A 23,455-nucleotide genomic window follows, 5' to 3' on the forward strand; every position below is an offset into this window, starting at 1 on the left:
AATAAAATCTGCCTTAAGAATTTGGTAGTAAATTTGCTATCTAAAGGCATACTACTAAATACCACATACATTAAATTACTTCTTAGTTGCCACCATTTATCCATTTCATCTTCTCACAGCCTGTTAAGATAACTATAATAGGTCTAAGATTCTCTTCAATGGCTTGGGGGCAGTTGTTCTCTTGATATGAGAACAAAAACAAGACATAAAGTGAAATACGTCTTAGTCTCTTTCCTATTTCACATTGACATAAACAACCCAATCACTAACAGTGATTAGAACTTTATAATAAAGTAAATTTTCCGATCTAGTTAGATTTCTAGGAAAATGAACACTTTGATGACAAAATAAATGGGAAAAAAATCAATATTTACGTATACTGAGAATACTCATTTTTGGATACATGGGATTAGAACTTTTAAAACTGAACTAGTTTATATGGTATTAATATTAAAATACTAAGTATTGTTTATCTCCATGAGATAAATTTCCTTGTCAACAATATTTATAGTAATATATTTTTTTTGCTGAAAATAAATATCTTGTCACCTAAATTTTTTTTTTTTATTAAACCCCTTTAATTTTGAGGATGTTGCCTTTTTGTTTGTTCAGCAGTCTAGTAACTCATAAAACAGTTGTCAAGAAGGAAACCCAGTTACAAATATGACTCTGGCTTCCTTATTAATGTTTCCAAACATTTCACAAAGGTTAGGTTATCATAGTGTTTACAACATATCTCAAAGGCAGCACATTTCAAATCACATATTTTATTTTGCCTGATTTTCATAATTTTCAACCACTTTCATAGTAAAATTATCTATCTTGAAATTCTAAAATGTCATTAAAACTACAACAGTACAAAGAATATAAAAAATTATAAGAATTTTAATTTTCACCTTTAAAATATTAAGCATTTAAAACCTTCTTTAATTAAAAAAAATAAAATTGACCATGTGCATTATTATTGTGCATTATTATTCATGTATCTGCTATTATATTACCATGTTGACAGGAATGAATTTCGTTATATTAATATACAAATATGGATAAAAGGGACCCAATCACCCAATGTAAACCTATATTCTGATGACCAGGTTTAAGATGTTTTAAAAAGTTGACAGAAAAAATGAGACTTTCATGCCTATCAATATCCCTCTCCCCCTGATTTTCAGTAAGAGGTCTAATGGATATCTGCATCAGAGAACATTAATTTATATCAACAAATGGCATTGGTTTTCCTGCAAAAGGTAATTCTGTCATTCAGTCTCATTAAGAAAGATAAAAAACATTACTCTAAGAAAAAGAATCAGATGTATACCTAGAAAAGAAATCAAGTAGATAATGAATAACAGATAATTACCTTGCAGTTTCTCAGTGAACAAAGAAATACTTATAAAAGTATCAATGTGACCAAAGAATAAATTTAACAACAACAAAAAAAAAACTTAGGTAACAGGAGACATGATTTCATTTGTGAAAAAATAAATTAAAAAAATAAAATTAGTATATGTGAAATTAGTTGATAAGTGAAAAGTTAACTCATAGAAAATAAGCTCTTGGATTTGTTTCTGATTGTAATTATATCAACTGGCAAAGTGTATGGCACATAATAAATACTCAAAATCTTTTGCATTACTGTCACAACGTTTGATCATTACGGTAACTTTGTGAGGTAAGTATAGCCATTATCTTCATTTCATGGTTGAGAAAATTAAGACCTATCAGGATCAAGTGATTTGGCCACGGCTATACAACAGTTAAGTAACAGAAGTGGCACTTAAAATTCAAGTTTTCTAAAACTTTGAGTTAAGTTCTTTTGGTTAAACTAGAGTGAGATCCACAGTGAGATCCAGATTCAATGAAAAGTCTGTGGGTTCAAATACACTCATGTCACTCAGATGAGGTTTGAACATGGCTCCATTCAATAAAGTCAAAGTATTCAGGTGTATAGTCTTAAGGAGGTATTTCTCTTTCAGTTGCACTGGTGAGAACTTCACCAATAGGCCTCACTAGTATTAACTTGGTGTATGGTTTATTAAGAAAATTCAATATTGAAAAGCATAAATTTACAAGTATACAAACTAGATACCAGTATAGCACAGTGGAAAGTATGCTTAAGATCTCGGTTCTGGTTCTATCTGTTCCAACAACTGTAGCAAAATGTGTGATGTGAGGCAAATTCTTTACTTTTTCTGTTCTGGGCTTCAAAATTTTCTCATCTGTAAACCAAAAGAACTACACTAGATAATCTCTGTTGTCCATTCTGACTTAAAATTATATGATTCAAGGATGATTTTTCTTTTCTTTTAAGAATGACTTTTCTCATTAAAATGATTCATTGCTGGGTTTTTAAAAATAAGAATTTCTGGGCTTCCCTGGTGGCACAGTGGTTGAGAGTCCGCCTGCCGATGCAGGGGACACGGGTTCGTGACCCGGTCCGGGAAGATCCCACATGCCGCGGAGCGGCTGGGCCCGTGAGCCATGGCCGCTGAGCCTGCGCGTCCGGAGCCTGTGCTCCGCAAGGGGAGAGGCCACAATAGTGAGAGGCCCGCATACCGCATAAAAAAACAAACAAACAAACAAAAAAAACGAATTTCTGGTGCATTTAAGTATTGATTTAACTACTTGTTAGGAAGAGAAACTGTTATCACTACCAATTATGATTAATTTAAAGATGAAGGATTTTTGACATTATGCAAATCACTGAGAAAATATGATTTGTATTACTAAAAATCTATTTACACATATATTTCGGGTATTCATCTATGACAAAGAGTGAGACATACTTATAAGGCAGTAGGCACAATATCAAATGTTTCAACTAACTAAAACAGTTTGCTGAGTTAAAGTTATATTAGCATATAATTTGCATGTGACTACAAAGACTGTGAAGTCTATTCACAAGTAATTTTCAAGTTAAAAATTCCATTATTATTACACTGAACGATGTCATTTATTGATTTTTCTTTTCTGATGCTTTTCGCCTGACAACACTGGATTTGATTCTCTTTGCTATGGATACTCAACCAAGAGAAGAATATACAGAGATGTAATATTAGGGGCATAAAGGAGGGCTATGACCAGCACAGACCTCTGGAACACAGCTGGGAAAGTACTAAGATCATGAAGATGGAAGAATTGCGTACATCCATGAAACAATCCACTGTCTGACAGGGACACTGTTGACAGTGGTTATGATCTTTCATGAAAAATAATTCAGTTCAATTACTCTAATTTCCTTTAATTATTGATATAAAAAAGTCACTAAATTTTGTCTCTTACTACCCGTCATTATTGCTGTCATCTATCCAACTCTGGGTCATTATTCATCTTTCAAACACCCTGGCCTTTCAGTTTCTTGACCGCCTCTCTTCCAATGATCTTGTCTCCATTCTACCTACAATGCTCATTCCCATGGTCATACCTTAGATCTTGTCATCATCAAAAACTGCTACCCTTGTATAATCTCAGTTCATACACTCCCTCCCCCCAACCACCACTTTCTGTCTTTTCACTCAGAGTCCCATTTAACCAGAATAGTAGTTTTGCTGAGCAAGTGAGACAAAGGACATGGAAGTGAAGATAAAAAAACTGACCATGGATCAAGATGGTTAATTAGTTGAAAGAGTGTATCAAGGCAGGTGATAGATGATAGGCAATGGTACAGAGGTCTCAGTAAAGTCAAATGCTCGCATAGAGGCTCCCACATAGCTTATTTATTTTACACATAGTAGTTTGTACTTCTTAATCCCCTATCCCTATCCTGCTCCTCCACCCTTCCCTCTCCTGACTAGTAACCACTAGTTTCTTCTCTATATCTGTGAGTCTCTTGCTGTTTTGTTATATTCATTCATTTGTTTTATTTTTTAGATTCCATGTGTAAGTGATAACATATATTTGTCTTTCTCTGACTTATTTCACTAAGCATAATACTCTCCAGCTCCATACATGATGTTGCAAATGGCAAAATTTCATTCTTTTTTTAATGACTGACTAATATTCCACTGTATATGTATATCACATCTTCTTTACCCATTCATCTGTTAATGGATGCTTAGGTTGCTTTAATACCTTGGCTACTGTAAATAATCCTGCTATGAAGATTGGGATGCATGTATCTCTTTGAATTAGTGTTTTCACTCAGTAAGTCTTTTAAAACACTTTCAGGAGTGAGCTAAGTAATGTGGAAGGCAAAAGCAATATGGCCACAGTTCATGCGTGGGCCTCTATTTATGGAGGAATTGAACTCCAAATGAGTTTTTCTCAAAGTAAAGAATGGGATAGGGAAAAGAGAGCTGACTGTCCAGATTGAAAATATTTGCTCAAGTAGTTATATTTTTTTCCCAAAGGAGAAATAATTTTACTGATTCCTATAAATGGTATGATGGCAACAATGATAATGTACATTCTCACTTTTGATATACTTTCCTAGAATTGTTTTAACAATGTACACTTGTACAATTAACACGAGTGACATGTTTCTTCACACTATCTTTAACACAAGGCATTATCATTTCAAATATCTGACAGATGAAAAATGGTATCTCTTTGGTTTTTGTTTACACTTCTTTGATTATTAGTTAGCTTTATTAGCTATTTCTATATCTTCTTTTGAGAACAGCATGTTGATATCTTTTGCCCATTTTGCATTAGGGCACTCAACTTGTTTTTACTAATTTAAAAATGGTCTTAATCAAACCTTCAGACCCCATTCAAGTTTTGTCACTTGTCCTAGTATCATCCTTTATTGCAAAAGGACTGAATTCAGAATCATATGTTGCACCCAAGTTGTCTCTTCAGTCTCCTTCAATCTGGAAGTCCTTAGATTTTTCTTGACTTTTATGGTCTTGACACTTTTAAGGATTACAGGCCATCTATTTGATAGAATGTTCCCAATTTGGGTTTGTCTGAGGTTTCCTTATGATTAGATTTAAATTATGAGTAGTTGATAGGAATATCACAGAAGTGTTGCTGAGTTCTTCTCATTGCATGCTATCAGGTGATACATAATTTCAATTTGCCTCATTACTGGTGATGTTAATTTGATTAAGGTGATGTCTGCCAGGCTTCTCCACCATAAAATTATACTTTCCCCTTTGCAGTAGTCAATATTTTGTGGGGAGGTACTTTGAGGCTATGTAAATATCTTTTTCCTTAATAACTCACTCATTCATTCATTTATTTGTGTCTGTAAGTATTCGTGGCTTGCTGTTTTATTAAATGGGTTACAATCCATTACTATATTTACATATTTTGATGCTCAAATTGCCTCTTCTTTAGCCAGTGGGAGTTCTTTTGAGCTGGCTTCTGTATCCTTTTGACATACCCTCATCATTCTTTAAGCATTTCTAAGCATAAAAAGATGTTACAGGTTTATCTTTTTCTTTCCTTTGAATCAAACATTTCTCCGAAGAGTTCTGATTCCTTCAAGTGGAGAACCACTAGATATACTCAGTTATTTCCCTACTCCCAGAGTTTAAGACAGTCTCTTTAATTTTCCTCTATTACTTTTATAATTTTAATTTATTGTATTTAAATCTTTAACTCTTCGGAAATATAGTTTGATGTGAGATATAGGATAAAGATTTCACCATATTATCCTCAAATGATTATACTTTCCACACTTATTTGAAATCTCTCTCCATTATAAAAATGATGTTTGTTCATTATAAAAATTCAAATATACAAAACAGGACTTCTCTGGTGGTGCAGTGGTTAAGAATCCGCCTGCCAATGCAGAGGACACGGGTTCGAGCCCTGGTCCGGGAAGATCCCACATGCCGTGGAACAACTAAGCCCGTGCACCACAACTACTGAGCCTGTGCTCTAGAGCCTGCGCTCTAGAGCCCGCAAGCCACAACTACTGAGCCCGCCTGCCACAACTATTGAAGCTGGTGCGCCTACAGCCTGTGCTCTGCAACGAGAGAAGCCACCGCAATAAGAAGCCCACACACTGCAACAAAGAGTAGTCCCTGTGCGCAGTGACGAAGACCTAATGCAGTCATAAATAAATTAATTTGAAAAACCAAATATACAAAACATACAAGGAATAGAAAAAAAAATCCAAAATCCACCACCCAAAGGTGAACATTCTTAACAGTTTGATGAACATCCTTTCAGACATATCTCTATGTCAATCCTTCCTTCTCTTACTAAGAAAAAATATTGTGGGATGTTAAGAAGTATGCTGATAAAAATGTTTTTGATTCTGAAAAGAGTATTTTACAAATAAACAAATATAAACTGGGTTATTATAACTACTTATTTGTTTAATTTTGGCATTTCTCTCATAGCCTTTTCAACACTGATATATACTGAGTTTCACAGTATAAGAAGATTTAGCTTAGTCATTCATGGGTTTATTTGACCAAATATCACTAAGTATATTTAAGAAACTAAATTAACATCTACTGAATTTGTGTTAGAAAAGAATTTGGGAAAAGCTACTTAAAATTTTATGTAAACAGGAGCGTACTCTGTGTCCTATTACTACAGTCTGCTTTTTCGTTCTATTTTATCTTGGATGCTAAACTCAGTAACCACCCCAGGTCTCTCACGCAGAATAAGCTGCTGCACAACCTCTCCACTAGAGTCACTGCTGCAGTCTCCACAGCTACCATCAGCCTTAGATCTTAATAAAAGCTACAGTGCCCATGACCCTCCAAAAGATAACTGGATTTCCTTTGGAGGGTGGTGGGCACTTGAGACTAAGTAAAGTTGCAGCTTAGACTCCTTTCCTCAATATTTGGGAGATTTGGTTGGCATCCCCTTTGTTCTCCAGTGTCATTTTCAAACCACTCCTCCTCGCCTACTTTCTAGTAAAATAAAACACACAAAAAACTCCATGCCTTAAAAAATATATATTTAGCCAACCCCAATCATTCTCTTTTTAAGCTGCTGCCGTTATCAAGCTTCTGGATGTTTCCCACTATCAGCTGAAGATGTTGTACCTGGTTTACAGTCCTAATTCAAACATCTTATTCTCAATCAACACTTCTAATCTTGGTAACTTGCTTTGTTCATTTACCCTCACTATTAAGATTAGTCCACTGCCAGTCTACTACCCTTTCTTTTTTCCCTCCCGTATTAACAGCAGCTGTTATCAATTCATTTTCTTTAGCCTAGGGTATGGGGTCCATCATTTTGTTCACCTTTTAATACTTCTCTGCTCTTTGTCCTTCTGCTGACGGCACCTGGCGAAACTTCAATCCTGTCTGCACCCAGGAATCAGCACAGATGCAAGAAAGTCGCACAACCCGACAGACTGGTACCCCCCCAAAAATTCGATGCTTCTCCAGTCCGTGTATTCTTGCAGTCTATGAAACAACCATTTCAAACCTTCCCATTTAACCCAAACTCCTAAGAGGTAAGTAACTATTCCTTAGTGGATGATCCTGCCTATTATTCACTAAGTAGAGAGAAGACATCCATATTTTCAGTGTTACTCAAGACTCTGCCTACAACTGTATAAACCTATTTGTTTGCATCTACACTGTTCTCTTATGCTTCCTTTCCCTCCTTCCCTCCAGTGGAGGAAATGTTATTGTGTCTTAAAGGTCAGTCCTTCCACACCTGCTCTGAGGCACCTCCTGCCTTTTCCAGAAAATACTCTGACTACCCCCTATGTATTTCCTATGTACTAAGCAGTGTTCAAAGAGTATTAATTTTAGACCAATTTCATAGATAGGTAACAGAGGTAGTGAGTGGTTTAAGAATTTTCCTAAGGCATTTAGTAATCTGCCCAATGCCATATAGTTAGAAACTGCTGCTACCTCTTCATCCATTCCCTTTTTAATGAATTTTTTTCCCACTTCCATTTAAACAGAACAAAACAGAAAAAATAAAAAACCTAACCAAAAACAACCCCCCAAACCAAACCCAAAAAACCCCCCACAACAACTTTTGTCACCCCAAATCTCTTCCAATTATTGCTTTTTCTCTGCCCTTTCATGAACAAATTTCTTAAAACAATGGTATGACCGCTGCCTATCTCTCTGAACTCATCTTCCTGTAGCCCTTGCTATCACTCACTCTGTTTCAGTAACATGGCCTTTCAGGTCCTTGAAAACACCAAGTTCTTTACTTTCTAACCACACCTGCTGATCCCTCCCCCAAGAACACTTCTTGGCTTAGTGGTCTTTGTATGACCACCTTCATATTTCTTATTCTTCAAGTCTCAGGTTCAGGTCTTCAGAGAGGCCTCATCGGAACACAACTCAAAGTTTATTTCCCCCACTCAATTTATGGCAAGTGTTCTTTGTCTTTACATTACTTTCCACAATTCATAATGGCATATATATCTGTTTGTTTACTTGGTTTTTAAAAAAAAAAATTGTGTGCTTTCTTGCTCAGTTGTAACCTATAAATGGTCAAGGATAACAGCTGCTTTGCTTATTACAATAAACCTGGAGCTTAACATAATTCTAGGCTCCTAAAAGGTACTCAGGGGCACACAAGGTGCTCACGTCAGAGAAGGTGTTCAATAAATATTGTTAGATATATGTTTATGTCTACTTATATCTGTAAGCAGTACCATCCTAGTTCTAATGTCTGAAAAGCATTCTTGATATTCCCTTCACCCTTTTCCCCAAACTCAATGAAATCAAAGAGATCAGAGAGGTAGCTAGCAATAAGATTAGGTAAGGACATGTAGCCCTTATGGATCTCTGTTAGGATATAGGTTTATTATTCTGAGTGAGATGAGAATTCATTAAAGGTTTGAGCCAAAGTAGTGTTAAGAGCTGACTTATGTTGTAAAACTGTACTGTCTAACAAGATAGCCACTAGTCACGTATAGCTACTTACATTTAAATTAATTAAAATAAAATATAAATTTCAGTGCCACATTTCAAATGCTCATTATCAGTTACATGTGGCTAGTGGCTGCTATTTTGAACAGCACATAGAAAATTGCCATCCTTGAAGAAAGTTCTATTGGATAGCACTATGTGAAAAAGTTCATGAGGGCTGTTTTGGAGAAAAATAGGAGCCACCAAGGAGCAGGGAGCAAGACTAATTAGGAGGCTATTCCAAGAGCCCTGGCAAGAAATGTGGGTGACTTAGGTTACTGTGGTAGAGGTAAAGGTTGCAAGAAGTGATCAGGATCTGGATATATTGAAGATACGATTGACATGATTTGCTTATAGATTGAATGTAGGGAGTGAGAGAGAGAAAGGAGTCAAGGGTCAATGATTACTTTATTGAAGGAAGAATAGAAATAGGGAAGGAGACACATAAATAAGAGAGAGTATGTCTATGGGGAACATGACTGGGATTAGGAATGTGGGAATAAGGTGGAAAATAACAAACAGAAAACATGGATACCAATGAAAACAGCATGCTAGAATGATCAACTAAATTCTATGTACCCAAAGGCCCCCTTGAAGGACAGAAAGAAGAAAGAAAAACATATAAGCAAGTCATTTCTCTTCATTGGTCAAAATGAGGTTCAGGATAATAGTTCTCTCTCTAAAGTTTCAGATACTATCTTTTTACTTTAATTATATCACCCGCAGATAGGAAGATAGGTAAAATCCCTCCTTACACTTACATCTTCTTTTCCCCTAGCTCTGAGATTTGATTGATAGATCATTTACTATTTCCTTTTAATAGAGTAGTTTATAGTATACTTCTATAACTTTATGACTTCTGTTCTGAACTTTTAATCTTACCTAGAAGTTCTCTTTCAAAATTCCTTTCTCGTGAGTGAATTTTCTGCTTGTAACTTCTAAATATACTGTGATTCTCTGCTTCTCAATCTGAGATCTGTATTTTTGAAATAAAATATACTCTTACATAGCTATGTTTCAGTTACCCAGTTTCATCCCTCTAAATCTTTGTGCTAAGAACAAGACTATAGTTAATTTGAGTTCTTACTATATTTTGTGCATTGATTCACTAATTCATCAACTATCAACTCAACACTTGTGTCCTAGATTCAGAGAATAAATAGATGAAAAAAGCATAACCCTTTCCTCAAGGATTTCCAATGCTTGAGGGGGAAGATAAGAATATAGACAAGACAAATAATTAAGTGTAATGAGATTAGTGATCTGACAGAAGTATGAACAAAGGAATACTAGTAGGAATGTATGGGAAGCATAGCTACAATTTGTCTAGGAAGATACTACAGAGGCTTATATAGAGGTTCCATTTACTCTGGTAAAGAGACTTGGCAGGATAAAAAAAAAAAAAATGAAAAAAAGACTCCTAAAATCTTAAGTAATATTCCTATCCGCTTTCCACTGTTTTTCTCCTAGAAATTCTCCTAGAAAGATAACTAGTTCTCTCAGAATTCAGTTCATTCAACTTAATACAAAACTTTTAGCTACTACTAGCTATTGTTAGCATAGATATGCAAAGTAAAATCTTGAATTTCAAAGAAACATATCAAAACAAAATCATTCTATTTACTGCCAACTTTATGTAAAATCAATATTCAAGACCTAACATATCTATAATTTAAAAAGCAACATTTCGCAATATTATAGGTGTATTAGTTGGCTTGGGGTACTGTAACAAACTACTGGGTGGCTTCAACAACAGGAATTTATTTTGTTGCCGTTCTGGAGATTCGAAGTCCAAGATCATGGTGCTCTCAGGTTTAGTGTTGGGTTGCAGATGGTCACCTTCTCGCTGTGAGCTCACATGGCTTTTCCTGGGTGTTTACTCAAGAAGAGAGTGGGGAGCTCGGTGTTTCTCCCTTTTTTTCTTAAGGACACCAATCCTATCAGACTAGGGCTCCACCCTCATGACCTCATCTAACTCTAATTAACTCCCAGAGGCCCCATCTCCAAATACTGGGACTAGGGCTTCATCACATAAATTTGGCAGGGGGTGGGGTGGACACAAACATTCAGTCTGTAACAGTTGGATAAGCAGTATGTTAGTAGATTCGTTAATAAATAATAAATAATGACAATATCTTTCTAGTGAGGAAAGAGAACTGTGCTTGGGCATACCTGTTAGCAAAACTTACTTCATTTTAAATTTGTAGACTACCAATTTATTCTCAAAATCAGTTTTTCTGTCATTGCTTTATGATTGAGATTATGAGATTTATAACAGTGAAATATCAAAACAAAATTATCTGGGTAATATTATTGTGATACATCTCAGGTTTTTATACCTAGGCTTCAACTTGAAAGTTTAAACTGTATGTATGAACATTTTCCATTGGCAAACCTACCAATACTTTAAAATTAGTTAGTGCAGATTTTTAATGACCTTCCGGTTTTCTTACTGTAAAAAAATCTTTATATGTTTCAACAGCGCCTTTAGAAATTATAAAATTATATATTATATCCTTACACACAATAGTGGGATGCAGCTATATCCTCTAGTCTTAATTATAGGAAAAGTAAGGACAACTGTAAGGCTTAGCTTTATTGTTTTATAAATGAACCAGTAAAGTTCATTTTAGTGAAATGAGCAGATGCTTTTCATAAATTAAAATAAATCTCACATGGTAAAGTACCCATTTTCAAAATTAATTTAATTACATGTTTAAAGTTTAATTACATTTAATTAAGCATTTAAGTTTAATATGAAATAAATGAATTATCAGTTAACCACTATGAAATGAAATACTGCCCTGGTAATTAAAATCTATAAATTTTACTGTTCCATGCAAAGCTGTTAGTTCTCAAAAAATATTCTTAAAATATACTTTAAAGACTATATTTCCACATCCAATAAGGTTTAATTTTTCAGGTGCCCAGCTTTGTGTGCTGTACAGTTACTGCAGCAGTAAATGGAGACAGCCTGGTACAGAAAAGAGAGCAGAGGGTTTTGGATACTTGGGTTTGGGTGTCTGCTTAGTCACTCAGTGAAACAGTGGCAAAGCTGCTCATCGTCTCTGACCTCAAGTTTCCTACAAAGTGGGAATAATATTGCTTCTTTTGGAGGGTTGCTGGGAAGATTCAATGAGATATCCCACGGTCAAATGCCTAGAACAGTGCCTGACACTGAACCGAAAATTGACAAATTTTAATTCCCTCCTCTCTTTAGTTGCTGAACAAATGAAAAACACTTTGTACTTTCTGGTTTTATCCTTAATTTTTTTTTAATTACAAAAGTAACACTATATTATTTTTCATGTATTTATATCATACTTAATGTACATTTTTCATTTCCCTAAGCACTCCATGAATGGAGGCAGTACAGATAGCATTACTGCTAACACAGATTTTTTGAAGTCAGAAAGAACTGACTTTGAATCTGGGTTCCATGATTTATTATTTGACAAATCATGGAAACACTATTTTGACCTATTTCCCAAGTATATGTATATGTATATCTGGTTCAGTGAATGACAAAAATTAGGAACTAGTATAATCAATATAATCATTCAAACTTAATAAAAAATTAGTGATATAGGAAGGACAGGTGGTATTCCTCCTAGAACCCCCATACCCCGCCCCTATTTTTCAAAAGAGGATATTTATTTTCACTGAATTTAAGGGATTTGCCCAAGAGTAACAGTAGGATGAACTCAGTACCAAAACCCAGATTTTTAATTTCTTTATCAGTGCTCTTTACTATACAACACAAGAAGATAAAGGTGAAGGACACCAAAGTCCTTTGAAGCAGTAAGGCAAAAAAAAAAAAAAAGAGAGGGATCTTCTGACTTAGGTTAATCCTGGTTTGACCACTTAATAGTTGAGGCTCAGATAAATCACCTCTGTGAATTTTGGTATCTTTTTCTGGAAAATGGGAATACTGTACAAACTTTCATAGGACTGATACAAGGATTACACTAGATAACAAATGTAGAGTATGTAGTAGAGTGATTGACACATAGCAGTCATTCATTAATGGCAGCTATTAACACTAAAGCATCATCAAAGCACCACTTTCTGTAAGTCTCCAGCCATATGGACTGGAGAATACACTAATAAATAATTTTTTTTGGAAAGAGATTTAATAAAAATAAATAGGATAGTCTCCACTAAATTTTCATGTAATATTTCTGGGAAAGAGACTCTATATTTTTAAGTCATTTCCATTCACAACTTCCTATCTATTAAATTTCCATTTAATAACTCATCTCATTTTGAAAATAAAGGTTTTACAGGGTGAAAGAAAACAGAGGCAACAACCTATTCTGTGAATTACCTTCCCTTGATCCAACTGCAATAAGAATTGAAATTAAATATTCCTAATACTTTATAAATTATTCAATGTCAAGTACTGTAATTTTCAGAGGTGTGCTTTAATACAGTTAGTAACACTATATATGTTGTTATTTTATTACTTAAAACTTTTCATTGCAAAACTCAAACCCTAAATTCTCTTGTTATCTAAAAAAATACAGATTATTTTATTTACAGCATAACTAGAAGTAGAAAGCCTTAATAAATAAAATATTAAAAAAGAGTACTTGTTTACTTTCTGAAAGAGCATGTATCAAAAAACATGGAGCAAAAGCATGATTTTATACCATTTTCACTATTATTATCAATAAGCAATATTTAGGTATCCATGTGCATTTAGGGCTGAAAGCCCCTAATATAGAACTATTTCACATTTTATTGAAAATAAAAACAGCAGGTATTGTAAATTTGGTATCCAGATTTTTCAAGTTGCAAATTAAGAGTAATAGTAGGTCCAACAGTTACAGGATGAGAAAAAGAAGAAAACCACATATAATGAAATAATATGAAACATGTACAATTAAGGTTACATATTATACAGAAAACATTTATTAGGATATGTACCTTTAAATATGCATTCTTTCAAAGACTGTGGTAAATTGAAATCATTAACTTACCAGGGTTCTACATTAAGAGTTGATGATATTTTCTCTGGAAGAAAAAATCCATGCCATTTTGAAGCCTCAATTAGTTCTTGTGGTATCCTTTTTGATAAATCATAATAGTGACCAAATCTTGAAGATGATACTGGTCTAGCCTGATAAGAAAACCCATATTGGTTGTTAAAATTTTTTCTTTAAACTGCAATTTATTTATCCTACATTCAGCAAAATTCTGATATATTTATGCATTTTAATGCAAATAAGGAAGAGCTGATATACATAGACATTAAATTTCAAAGAAGTATGCAACAATCTTTATTATTATAAACTATTGATAGTTAGAAATCAACCTTTACATCTCCCAGGTGTCTTCACTCCTGGTGGTTCCCTAAGTTTGATAAGAAATTGAACACCTCTTTGCCTTTTTACTATACCTTCCTCAGTTCAAAAATTTTATATACATAACTCAATTAACATTTAAGACTTCAAGTTTTAAAAATAAAATAAATTTACAGTTACTAAGAATGAAAACTTAAGCCACATTATTTCATTGCTGAGGGGCCCAAAAGAAACTAGCTATTTAGATACATTAAACTGAGCATCATTTTAAAACTAAATTCTCATAATACCATGTGTATATATAGTATTCAAAACTTCTTACAAACTTAAAATTGAGCTAACAGTATAAAATATACTGGGATATTCCAGATAGGAACAAGGTACATGATACAGTGGGAGAATGTACCTAAGCTCTATTAGTTAAATCAGAAACCTGGCATATTCATTAGTTCATTGATAATTCCTCTTTTGTGCCCTCTACTAACAATTTCTCCAACCAATTATCTTTCTTATAAGAAACTCTAATAACTATTGATGCTGAATTTAATTACATAGCATAGTTGAAGCTCAATAATATAACATTATTATTACATTGCTTTGAACGGACTCTGGCTGATTTCTTTCATTCAGCACATTAGAAATTTATCTCTATTTAAATATACCTCTATCCAAATATACCTCTATCCAAAGTTGAACTAGTAACAGATTCCATCTGGCAATAGTTTCTAACAAAGTCTCTGATCTAAATTTACTTAACTTCCACTGTCTTGAATGCTACTAAATAGACAAGTTTCAGAACATTCGACAAAACTAGATAATCTTTACAGAAGCTAAAGAATTATACACAGTAGGTTCTTAACTTATTTTACTAAGTAACTGACAACTTTGAAATTTAGAGAAGAGACATTTGTTTGACACTAGATATTTGCATTTTAAGACTTCAAGAATTCATATTCTTAAATGCATACAAACATCAAATTATATAGTAATAGAGAATTAAAAAATTAAAGTCTAATAGACACATTATTCTCAGATTCAGAATCTGAGGGTTTGACATTGATTTTCTAGATAAAATGGCTGTTCATTCCTCCATAAGGTACTGTTTATTTTCATTAATGAAAGAGACCTATCAGTTGGCTTAATCTAATCTTTTCAATACAATATAAACAGAAGTATGGCTTCAAAAACATGATTTATCTATTTGCCACGAAAAGTACTGACAAATACATTATGTCACATTAAAATTTGTCTCTTAAAAACAGGATGTAAAGTTTTTAAATGTAAAGTTATTAGTCTAAAGCAATTTAAACAAGGTCTGTTCTTTGGCCTATAATCTATTCTTTATCCGGATTATAGTTCAGAATGTTTTTACTGCAATCTCTGCTAGAGCTCATCTTTTTATTGTGTAAGTCCAAACCCCCTTAATGTTTTAGAAAGGCCTTGACTAACTGAACTTTGATCTGATGTCTTCATTGAGAAAAACACCAGGTTGCCCATTTCAGATGCAAATCCCCCTAAGGCCCAATAGAATTTAGTAAAGACAGCAAAAAAGAAGAAACAAGAAGTTTCCAGGATCCTCTTTGAGAATCCTGGGGCACACTGGTGTCCTTAATCCACACTGCTGCATGGATTAAGGTAGGTGATAACCTTTCCTGATTCAAAAGAATAAGCAGAGTGCCTACAAACTGGGTGGAGACTAGGATTTGGTAATAATAAAACACCATGCAATAAAAGCTTGGTCTATGTCAGAAGCCTCTGAAAAGGCCTCAATGTACCACATTCCCAGGCCTAGTAGGGAAGCTTGCAAAAGCCTACCTGAATCAAATAAGCATGAATAATCTATTTTGGCGGACTGGCCATGGGGAGAGAGAAAGAAAGAGAGACTTTTCGCTTCTTTTAAGTTTGAGTTAATAAATTTATTAGTGGACTGAAGGTTCTTGAAATCCTATGCACTTTGAGGAATATGCTAAATTGCCAAGAAGCAAAGTATGCTTTTTAAGTTGCCGTCTCTATCAATGTTCCTAATTATAATATTAAAGTGATAGAAATCTCAGATTTGGGATGAATCAAGGCAGAAAATTGATTTCATGCTGTGACAGTTTACATATAGAACACAAATAATTAATCAAAATGTAAAAATAAACTTGGAAGCTTTTCTTATTAAAACTAAATTATTAATTTTTTAGAAATTAAGATTAGATAGGGCAACTAAAATATTCACAAGGTAGACACTAACCATTTTATTAATGATGAGAAACTTTAATACTTCAATAAAAAATGAAAATGAAAATTAAATATACTCTTACAGGAAAAACAATTTTGTACGTTTTTTTCTACCCAACACACATAGCATTAACATATCATCAGATAACTGGAATGCTGTGAAATCTTCTGAGGCTTAGAATTGTAAAACAAAGACTTAAAATATTTCCTCTAAAAAAGGTCATTAAATGCTTTAAATATAATAATAATAATAGTAGTAGTAGCAGTAGTAGTAGGAGTAATGGTAATCCATGAAAACCTATCAACTTCCTGAAGAAGTAAATGCATTAAAAAAAATTAAACTATCAGCAATAACTATTCCATTTACTCAGCTTGATAAGACACATTGCTTTAGTTTTACATTATGAGAACTTCTATTTCACATTCATAAACTACTCTTAACTTTGTCAACTGTGGAAGAGAGTAAAATGGACTGGGTCAATAAAAATTTACTATGCTAAAGGAGAATGAACTCTGATGGGGGTTCAGGAGGAGCACAGAGCAACAAAACAATACCATTCCCCAACTTAAGTATGTTAGAAAGAAAGAAAAATTTCAGAGAAAAGCTGCACCACAAATAAACAGTCTAAATAAGACATTTTCTTATTATTGTTACCATTTTTTGTTTCTCAGTATGGCACAACAGAAAGCAAGAACCCAAATGGTTACTAAACCATTTTGAGCCTCAGTTCAATCACCAGAAATCAGAGCTAATAATAACTATTTCACTAGGCTGTTGTGAGAATCTAATGCAATACTGGAAATGAATATTTTGTAAATTATAAAGTGCTACATAAATATTATTAATTATTATTATTGTGTCATGATTCACCAGAGAATCAGAAGATCCATCACTATCCTTTGCAATTACATTGCTTTATTGGAAAAATGGTATTTGTTGTCATCTACAACATGCACACATCTATCACAGGACTGTTGTAGCTGAACCAGTAAGATGGAAATTCAAAGTGTAATGAGGATTTACTATAATAAAGATCTAATATGCTGTCATAAATTGCTGGAGCCATGGTAGGCCTTGGTAGTAGAGCTCTACAATATTGAAAAACTTAAGTCTCAGAATATGCTGTAGGCTATGAATTCTTGGGATGAAGAGGGAATAGGGTTTGATGATTGGATATGAAAGAAGGAGGCATGGCCATCTAGGAGAGAAAATCAAAATCACAGGATGAGGGGAGGTAGGCTTCTAAAAACTACACACGTCTCCAACAGGAAGAAGCACTACTTTATGCTTTACTGAGCTACTGTTATTTATTTAGGTGTACATATTCTTATCCTTTTTTGCGTTCCCTAAATGGGAATATGACTACACTCTTAGGACCTGGTGATGACTTGAATTAAGAGGCATCTCTGATAATCAACCAAATGCCTTTCTGTTACATTATGTTTTGGACTACTTGTTTAATCTTTACTCATAATAGCGTTAACTATAGTTTGTCCCAAGTAAAATACAGAAAACCAGGGTTTTACTGCTGTTGTCTTTAAAATGATGATGGCAAGGTAAGGTCTGGATTTATAAAGTAGATAGTGATGAGTGATCCTCAAAGTCTACTCAGTCTTGGCGAATCATCATATATAAAATTTCTGTGACAGGCAAATATACATGCTAGTGACCTTTCAAAGAAAAGCAAAGAAGCCAGAGAGGATTCTATTTTCTAAACTTGACAGAACTTACTTGTAAATACTAGTAAACTTAAGTTTGACCACTGACTGTAAATTCAAAATAAGCTGCCAATTTATGTGTATTAATTAATACAACTCAACTCACTTTAACATTTAATTCACAAACTATATGTCATTCACTCTTGTATTCAACAAATAACTATTGAGCACCTACCATATGCCAGTAAAACAAAATAGTAAAAGTCTTTTTCTCTCATTGGTTCACACTCTAGTAGGAGGAGATGGATGATATATTATCTGCTAGATGATGGCTAGTACCCTGAAGAGAAATATGGTGGTTTTATTTTATACAGAGTGACAAAGGAAGACATTCCTGATAAAGTGATATTTTAATGGAGTTTTTATTTTATACAGAGTGACAAAGGAAGACATTCCCGATAAAGTGATATTTTAATGGAGTCCTGAAGAAAATGGGAAAATAAGTCGTCTGGAGAACATCATTGTAAGAGCATAATTTTTAAAACATTGAAGCTGTAAGCCGTGAAAGCTGAGGCTTGTGTTAATGTGTAACCTCTGAGAAGTTTACCCCCATAATAACAACTGCAAGCACACCATTATTCTAAAAGTAAAAACAGAGCAAGCAGTATTTACTCATATGTGAAAGGGGGCAGGAATGGCATCTGTAATTACAATATAGAAGGAGACAATTAACTATAAAGAAACAAAGAACTTTCTCCCCAAGTTTAAACAGATTTTATAAGAAGCAGCAAGAAAAAAAGGCTTAAAGTTTCAATCACTTGCATTTTCACTGACAATTTCACTTCAAGAATGTTAGCGACCAACGAAAAGACCAAAACCTAGCTAAGAGTAAAAATAAAAGAAATGGAAGATACAAGTATTTTATATGATCTAAAGCTGAATTGGTATATTGTCTTTACACAAAAGCTAAATTCAACTTAGAGCTTACGTCCTTAATGACTTTCAGAACATACCAGTAGAAAAAATTAGAAGTACAGTCACTCTTTACAAAAGAGTCACCCTTAAGCCCAGTTACTTAAATGAATCTGCCAGATTAAAGGCATGAAGTTCTTTGCTATTAGGGTTCTCAAGTGCTAGTCCCTACATTGCTTGTCTGTTTTAATCTTTATAAATTAACTCACGTTTTCCCAAGGAGAATAACTACATTTATTCTGGCCTCTTGCACCCAGTTTTCAATCACATTCTAAGCTATGCCTGTAACAAATTCTGATTACATAGAGCTTCCTTTTACTTTTGAATACAAATGTATGGTTTTCTACTGCCCACATATACTGTAATTTATTTAACTAGTTGCTTACTGATGGACATTTAGGTTATTTCCAATCTTTTATTATTAAAAAAATGCCTCATAAGTAGGTCATACATAATTCATTGTACATCTGAGTAAATATATTCATGATGTAAATTTCCAAATGAATCAAAGGGTATACGTTTTTGTAATTTTGAAGGATACTGCCAAATTACCTTCCACGGAAGCTGTCCCTATTTACATTTTTACCAGCAAAGTATGAGAGTACTAGTTTCTTCCCACCTTTGCTAATTTAGTGTCTTGCCAAACATTTTAGATTACTGACAATCTAATAATAGAAAAATGGCAGGCCAGTATAGTTTTAATTTGCATTTATTTTATTATAATTGAAATTTGGCATCTGTTCTTGTATGTTTAAGGACTACCTAAGTTTCCTTTTTACTTTTTTTCCTGTTTTTAAAAATTTAGTTGGTAGACTATTCCTTATTCTACTATATGAGTTGCAAATAACCCCTCTCCTATTTGTAGTTTGTTCACAGTCATTTAAATAAATCACACTTAAAAATGATACTATTCAAATAGCTTTCCCATCTAAATTAGAAAAATTTACCATTGCTTAATAGCCACCTATTACAACACATTTTATACTTGGTACACAGTTGATGCCTAATCAATATTTTCTGACTGAACGAATAAATGGCATTAACATAGGTGCTGGAGATACAACAGAAAATATAATAAAACAAGCTCTCTGTCCTCTAGAGAATCCTGTCTGGTGGAGAAAAGAATTATACTACCAACTAACTATAAAACAATGTACAGAAGTACTTGAAAATGCATGTGGTGCTATGGAAACAAATATAAGAAATTAGATAATTACATATCATTTGCCCTTGGAGAAGGATGAGTTGATGAATAAGAAAGTGAAAAGCATCACCAGCAGAAATACAAGCAATTCACAAAGAGCAGTCCTCATAGGATGGGTGAATATAGTGTTTTATATACACACAGGACAGAGACTAAAAAGGTAGGCTTGGATTAGGTGGTATAAATCTTGTATACAACTTGAGAAGTTTACATTTCATATTGTGGGTTTATAATGGGTTTCATCTCACATTCTAATTCTTATTAACTGGTAGTGACCACCCAGACATTCCGCAGAGAATTCTAAGGCTATGTCTAAGGTTGGCAGGAAGGTAATGTGATTGACAGTCTGCCATGCATTTAGAAGGGGGCAGGAAACAGGAAACCAAATTAGGCATTTTCAGTTAAGGGGTGTTATAAACATATTTCTGTACTTGGGAAAGGTAACAATGATGTCAATGTGGAAGACTAGAGAAGTGTGGAGTATGGAAGTCTTATTCAGATAGAATTTCCCCCACTTTTCTACCAGTATGATAATGTCTGGTAGACTTCAAAGTGTTCTGAAAAATGAATGAAGGAAACAATCAAATGGAGGGGCCTTCAATAGGGGCACAGTTCATAAGCTTTATTTAGTAGGCAGATTTACTGACATGTGTTTTGACTTCTCAGAAAATTTCCCCTCACATCCAGTCTCTTAGTTTATCCTAGATAGGAGAGGTTACCAGACAGCTTGAAAATGTAATGGTTGAAAATGAAATGTACAGGAATAAAAACAGTAATTCCAAAGAACCACTACTTATATTGAATATTTATGGGTAACTATATTAGATAGAAATGGCTTAATTAGTTCACTTACTCTGTCTTGCAACCCTAGAATAAAAGACTCTATAGGGACATTATGGAAGAAATGCAATAATCTATTTGGGTAAAAAAAAACAAACCATAATTTTATTTTTAGGAAATATCATCCTATTTACAATAGCATCAAAAACAATAAAATACTTAGGAGTAAATTTAACCAAGGAGGTGAAAGATCTCTACTCTGAAAGCTACAAGACATTGATGAAAGAAATTGAAGAAGACACAAATAAATAGAAAGGTATTCCATGTTCATGGGTTGGGAGAATTAATATTGTTAAAATGTTAATACTACCAAAAGCCATTTATAGATTCAGTACAATCCCTATCAAGATTCTAATGTCATTTTTTACAGAGGTAGAAAAAAACACTAGTAAAATTTATATGAAACCACAAAAGACCCCAAAAAGCCAAAGAAATTTTGAGAGAGAAGAACAAGGCAGGAGGCATCATACTTCCGGAGTTCAAGCTACACTATAAAGCTATATTAATCAAAACAGTATGATACTGACATAAAAACAGACAAATAGACCAATGGAACAGACTTGAAAGCCCAGAAATAAACCCAAGCATATATGTTCAGCTAATGTTTGACAAGGTAGCCAAGAACAGTCAATAGAGAAAAGGCATTCTCTTCAATAAATGGTGCTGGGATAATTAGATATTCACATGTAAATGAATGAAACTGGACCCCTATCTTCCTCTACTCACAAAAATTAACTTGAAACACATTAAAGACTTAAATGTAAGACCTGCAACCATGAAACTCCTAGAAGAAAACGCAGGAATAAAGCTCCTTGACATGGGTTTTGGTAATAAGTTTTTGGATATGACACCCAAAGCATATGCAACAAAATAAACAATTATGTTTATATCAAATTAAAAAGCTTCTGTACAGCCAAAGAAACCATCAATAAAGTGAAAAGATAACCTATGGAATGGGAAAAATTTTTTGCAAAACATGTATCTGATAAGGGGTTAATATCCAAAATATATTTAAAAACTCGGGCTTCCCTGGTGGCGCAGTGGTTGAGAGTCCACCTGCCGATGCAGGGGACACGGGTTCGTGCCCCGGTCTGGGAGGATCCCACATGCCGCGGAGCGGCTGGGCCCGTGAGCCATGGCCGCTGAGCCTGCGCATCCGGAGCCTGTGCTCCACAACGGGAGGGGCCACAACAGTGAGAGGCCCACATATCGCAAAAAAAACCCCAAAAAAACAAAAAAAACCCTCATATAACTCAATAGTAAAAAAAGCCACTAACCTAATTTAAAAATGGACAACGGACCTGAATAAACATTTTTCCAAAGACAATATTAAAAAGGTGAACAGGTACATGAAAATACACTCAACAACACTAGTCATTAGGGAAATGCAAATTAAAACCACAAGGTTAAGTTGTTAAAATAATCACCTCACACCTGTTAGAACAGCCATCATGGAAGAGATAAGAGACAACAAATGCTGGCATGGATGTGGAGAAAAGGGAACCCTTGTGCAATGTTGGTGGAATTGTAAATTGGTGCAGTGATTATGGGAAATAGTATGGAGGATCCTCAAAAAATTAAAAATAGAACTACCATATGATCTAGGAACTCCACTTCTGGGAATATATTCAAAGGAAATGAAAACACTAACTCAAAAAGGTATCTGCAACTCTATGTTCATAGCAGCTTTATTTACAAAGTGTCAATTGATGGATAAATGAATAAAGAAGTTGTGAGATATATACAATGGAATATTGTTTAGTCATAAAAAATGAGGAAATCTTGCCATTTGCAACAAGGATGGAACTTAGTGGCACTATGCTAAGTGAAATAAGTCAGACAGAGAAAGACAAATAAAGTATGATCTCATTTACATGTGTAATCTAAAAATAAAACAGAAACTAACTAACAGAAAAAACAGATTAGACATTGGGTACCAGAGGCAGAGGGTAGTGGGAGGGAGAATTGGAGGAAGGTGGTTAAAAGTTACAAACTTCCAGTTATAAGGTAAATAAGTACTAGGGATATAATGTACATGATGATGACTACAACTAGGACTGTTGAATAATATATAGGAAAGTTAAGACAGTAAATCCTAGCAGTCTCATCACAAGGGGAAATTTTTTTTCTTCTTCTTTCTTTTCTTTTCATTTTCTCTATATGAGATGATGGATGTTAACTGAACCTACTCTAGCAGTCATTTCACAATACATGTAAATCAAACCACCATGCTGTACACCTTAAGCTTATACAGTGACATACGTCAATTATTTCAGAATAAACCTGGGAAAAGTCATCTTGATAAGATACTTTACAAATGAAATAACTAATTATTTAAATAAACAAATATAGGGCTTCCCTGGTGGCGCAGTGGTTGAGAGTCTGCCTGCTGATGCAGGGGACACGAGTCCGTGCCCCGGTTCGGGAAGATCCCACGTGCCGCAGAGCGGCTGGGCCCGTGA

General features: G+C 34.1%; 1 protein-coding gene across 2 annotated transcripts in view; it reads right to left on the reverse strand.

Annotated features, from left to right (window-relative positions):
• The window catches only part of ELP4 (elongator acetyltransferase complex subunit 4), a 249,546-nt gene that overhangs the window by 163,039 nt on the left and 63,052 nt on the right, over window positions 1-23,455 (reverse strand). For both annotated transcript variants that reach the window (XM_007460926.1, XM_007460925.1), the window contains exon 5: window positions 13,772-13,911. In XM_007460926.1, the coding sequence (XP_007460988.1) occupies window positions 13,772-13,911 (140 nt within the window). The remainder of the gene's footprint in view (window positions 1-13,771; window positions 13,912-23,455) is intronic.

Source organism: Lipotes vexillifer, unplaced genomic scaffold (assembly GCF_000442215.2).
Source record: "Lipotes vexillifer unplaced genomic scaffold, Lipotes_vexillifer_v1.1 scaffold627, whole genome shotgun sequence".
In the NCBI taxonomy this organism is placed as follows: Eukaryota; Metazoa; Chordata; class Mammalia; order Artiodactyla; family Lipotidae; genus Lipotes; species Lipotes vexillifer.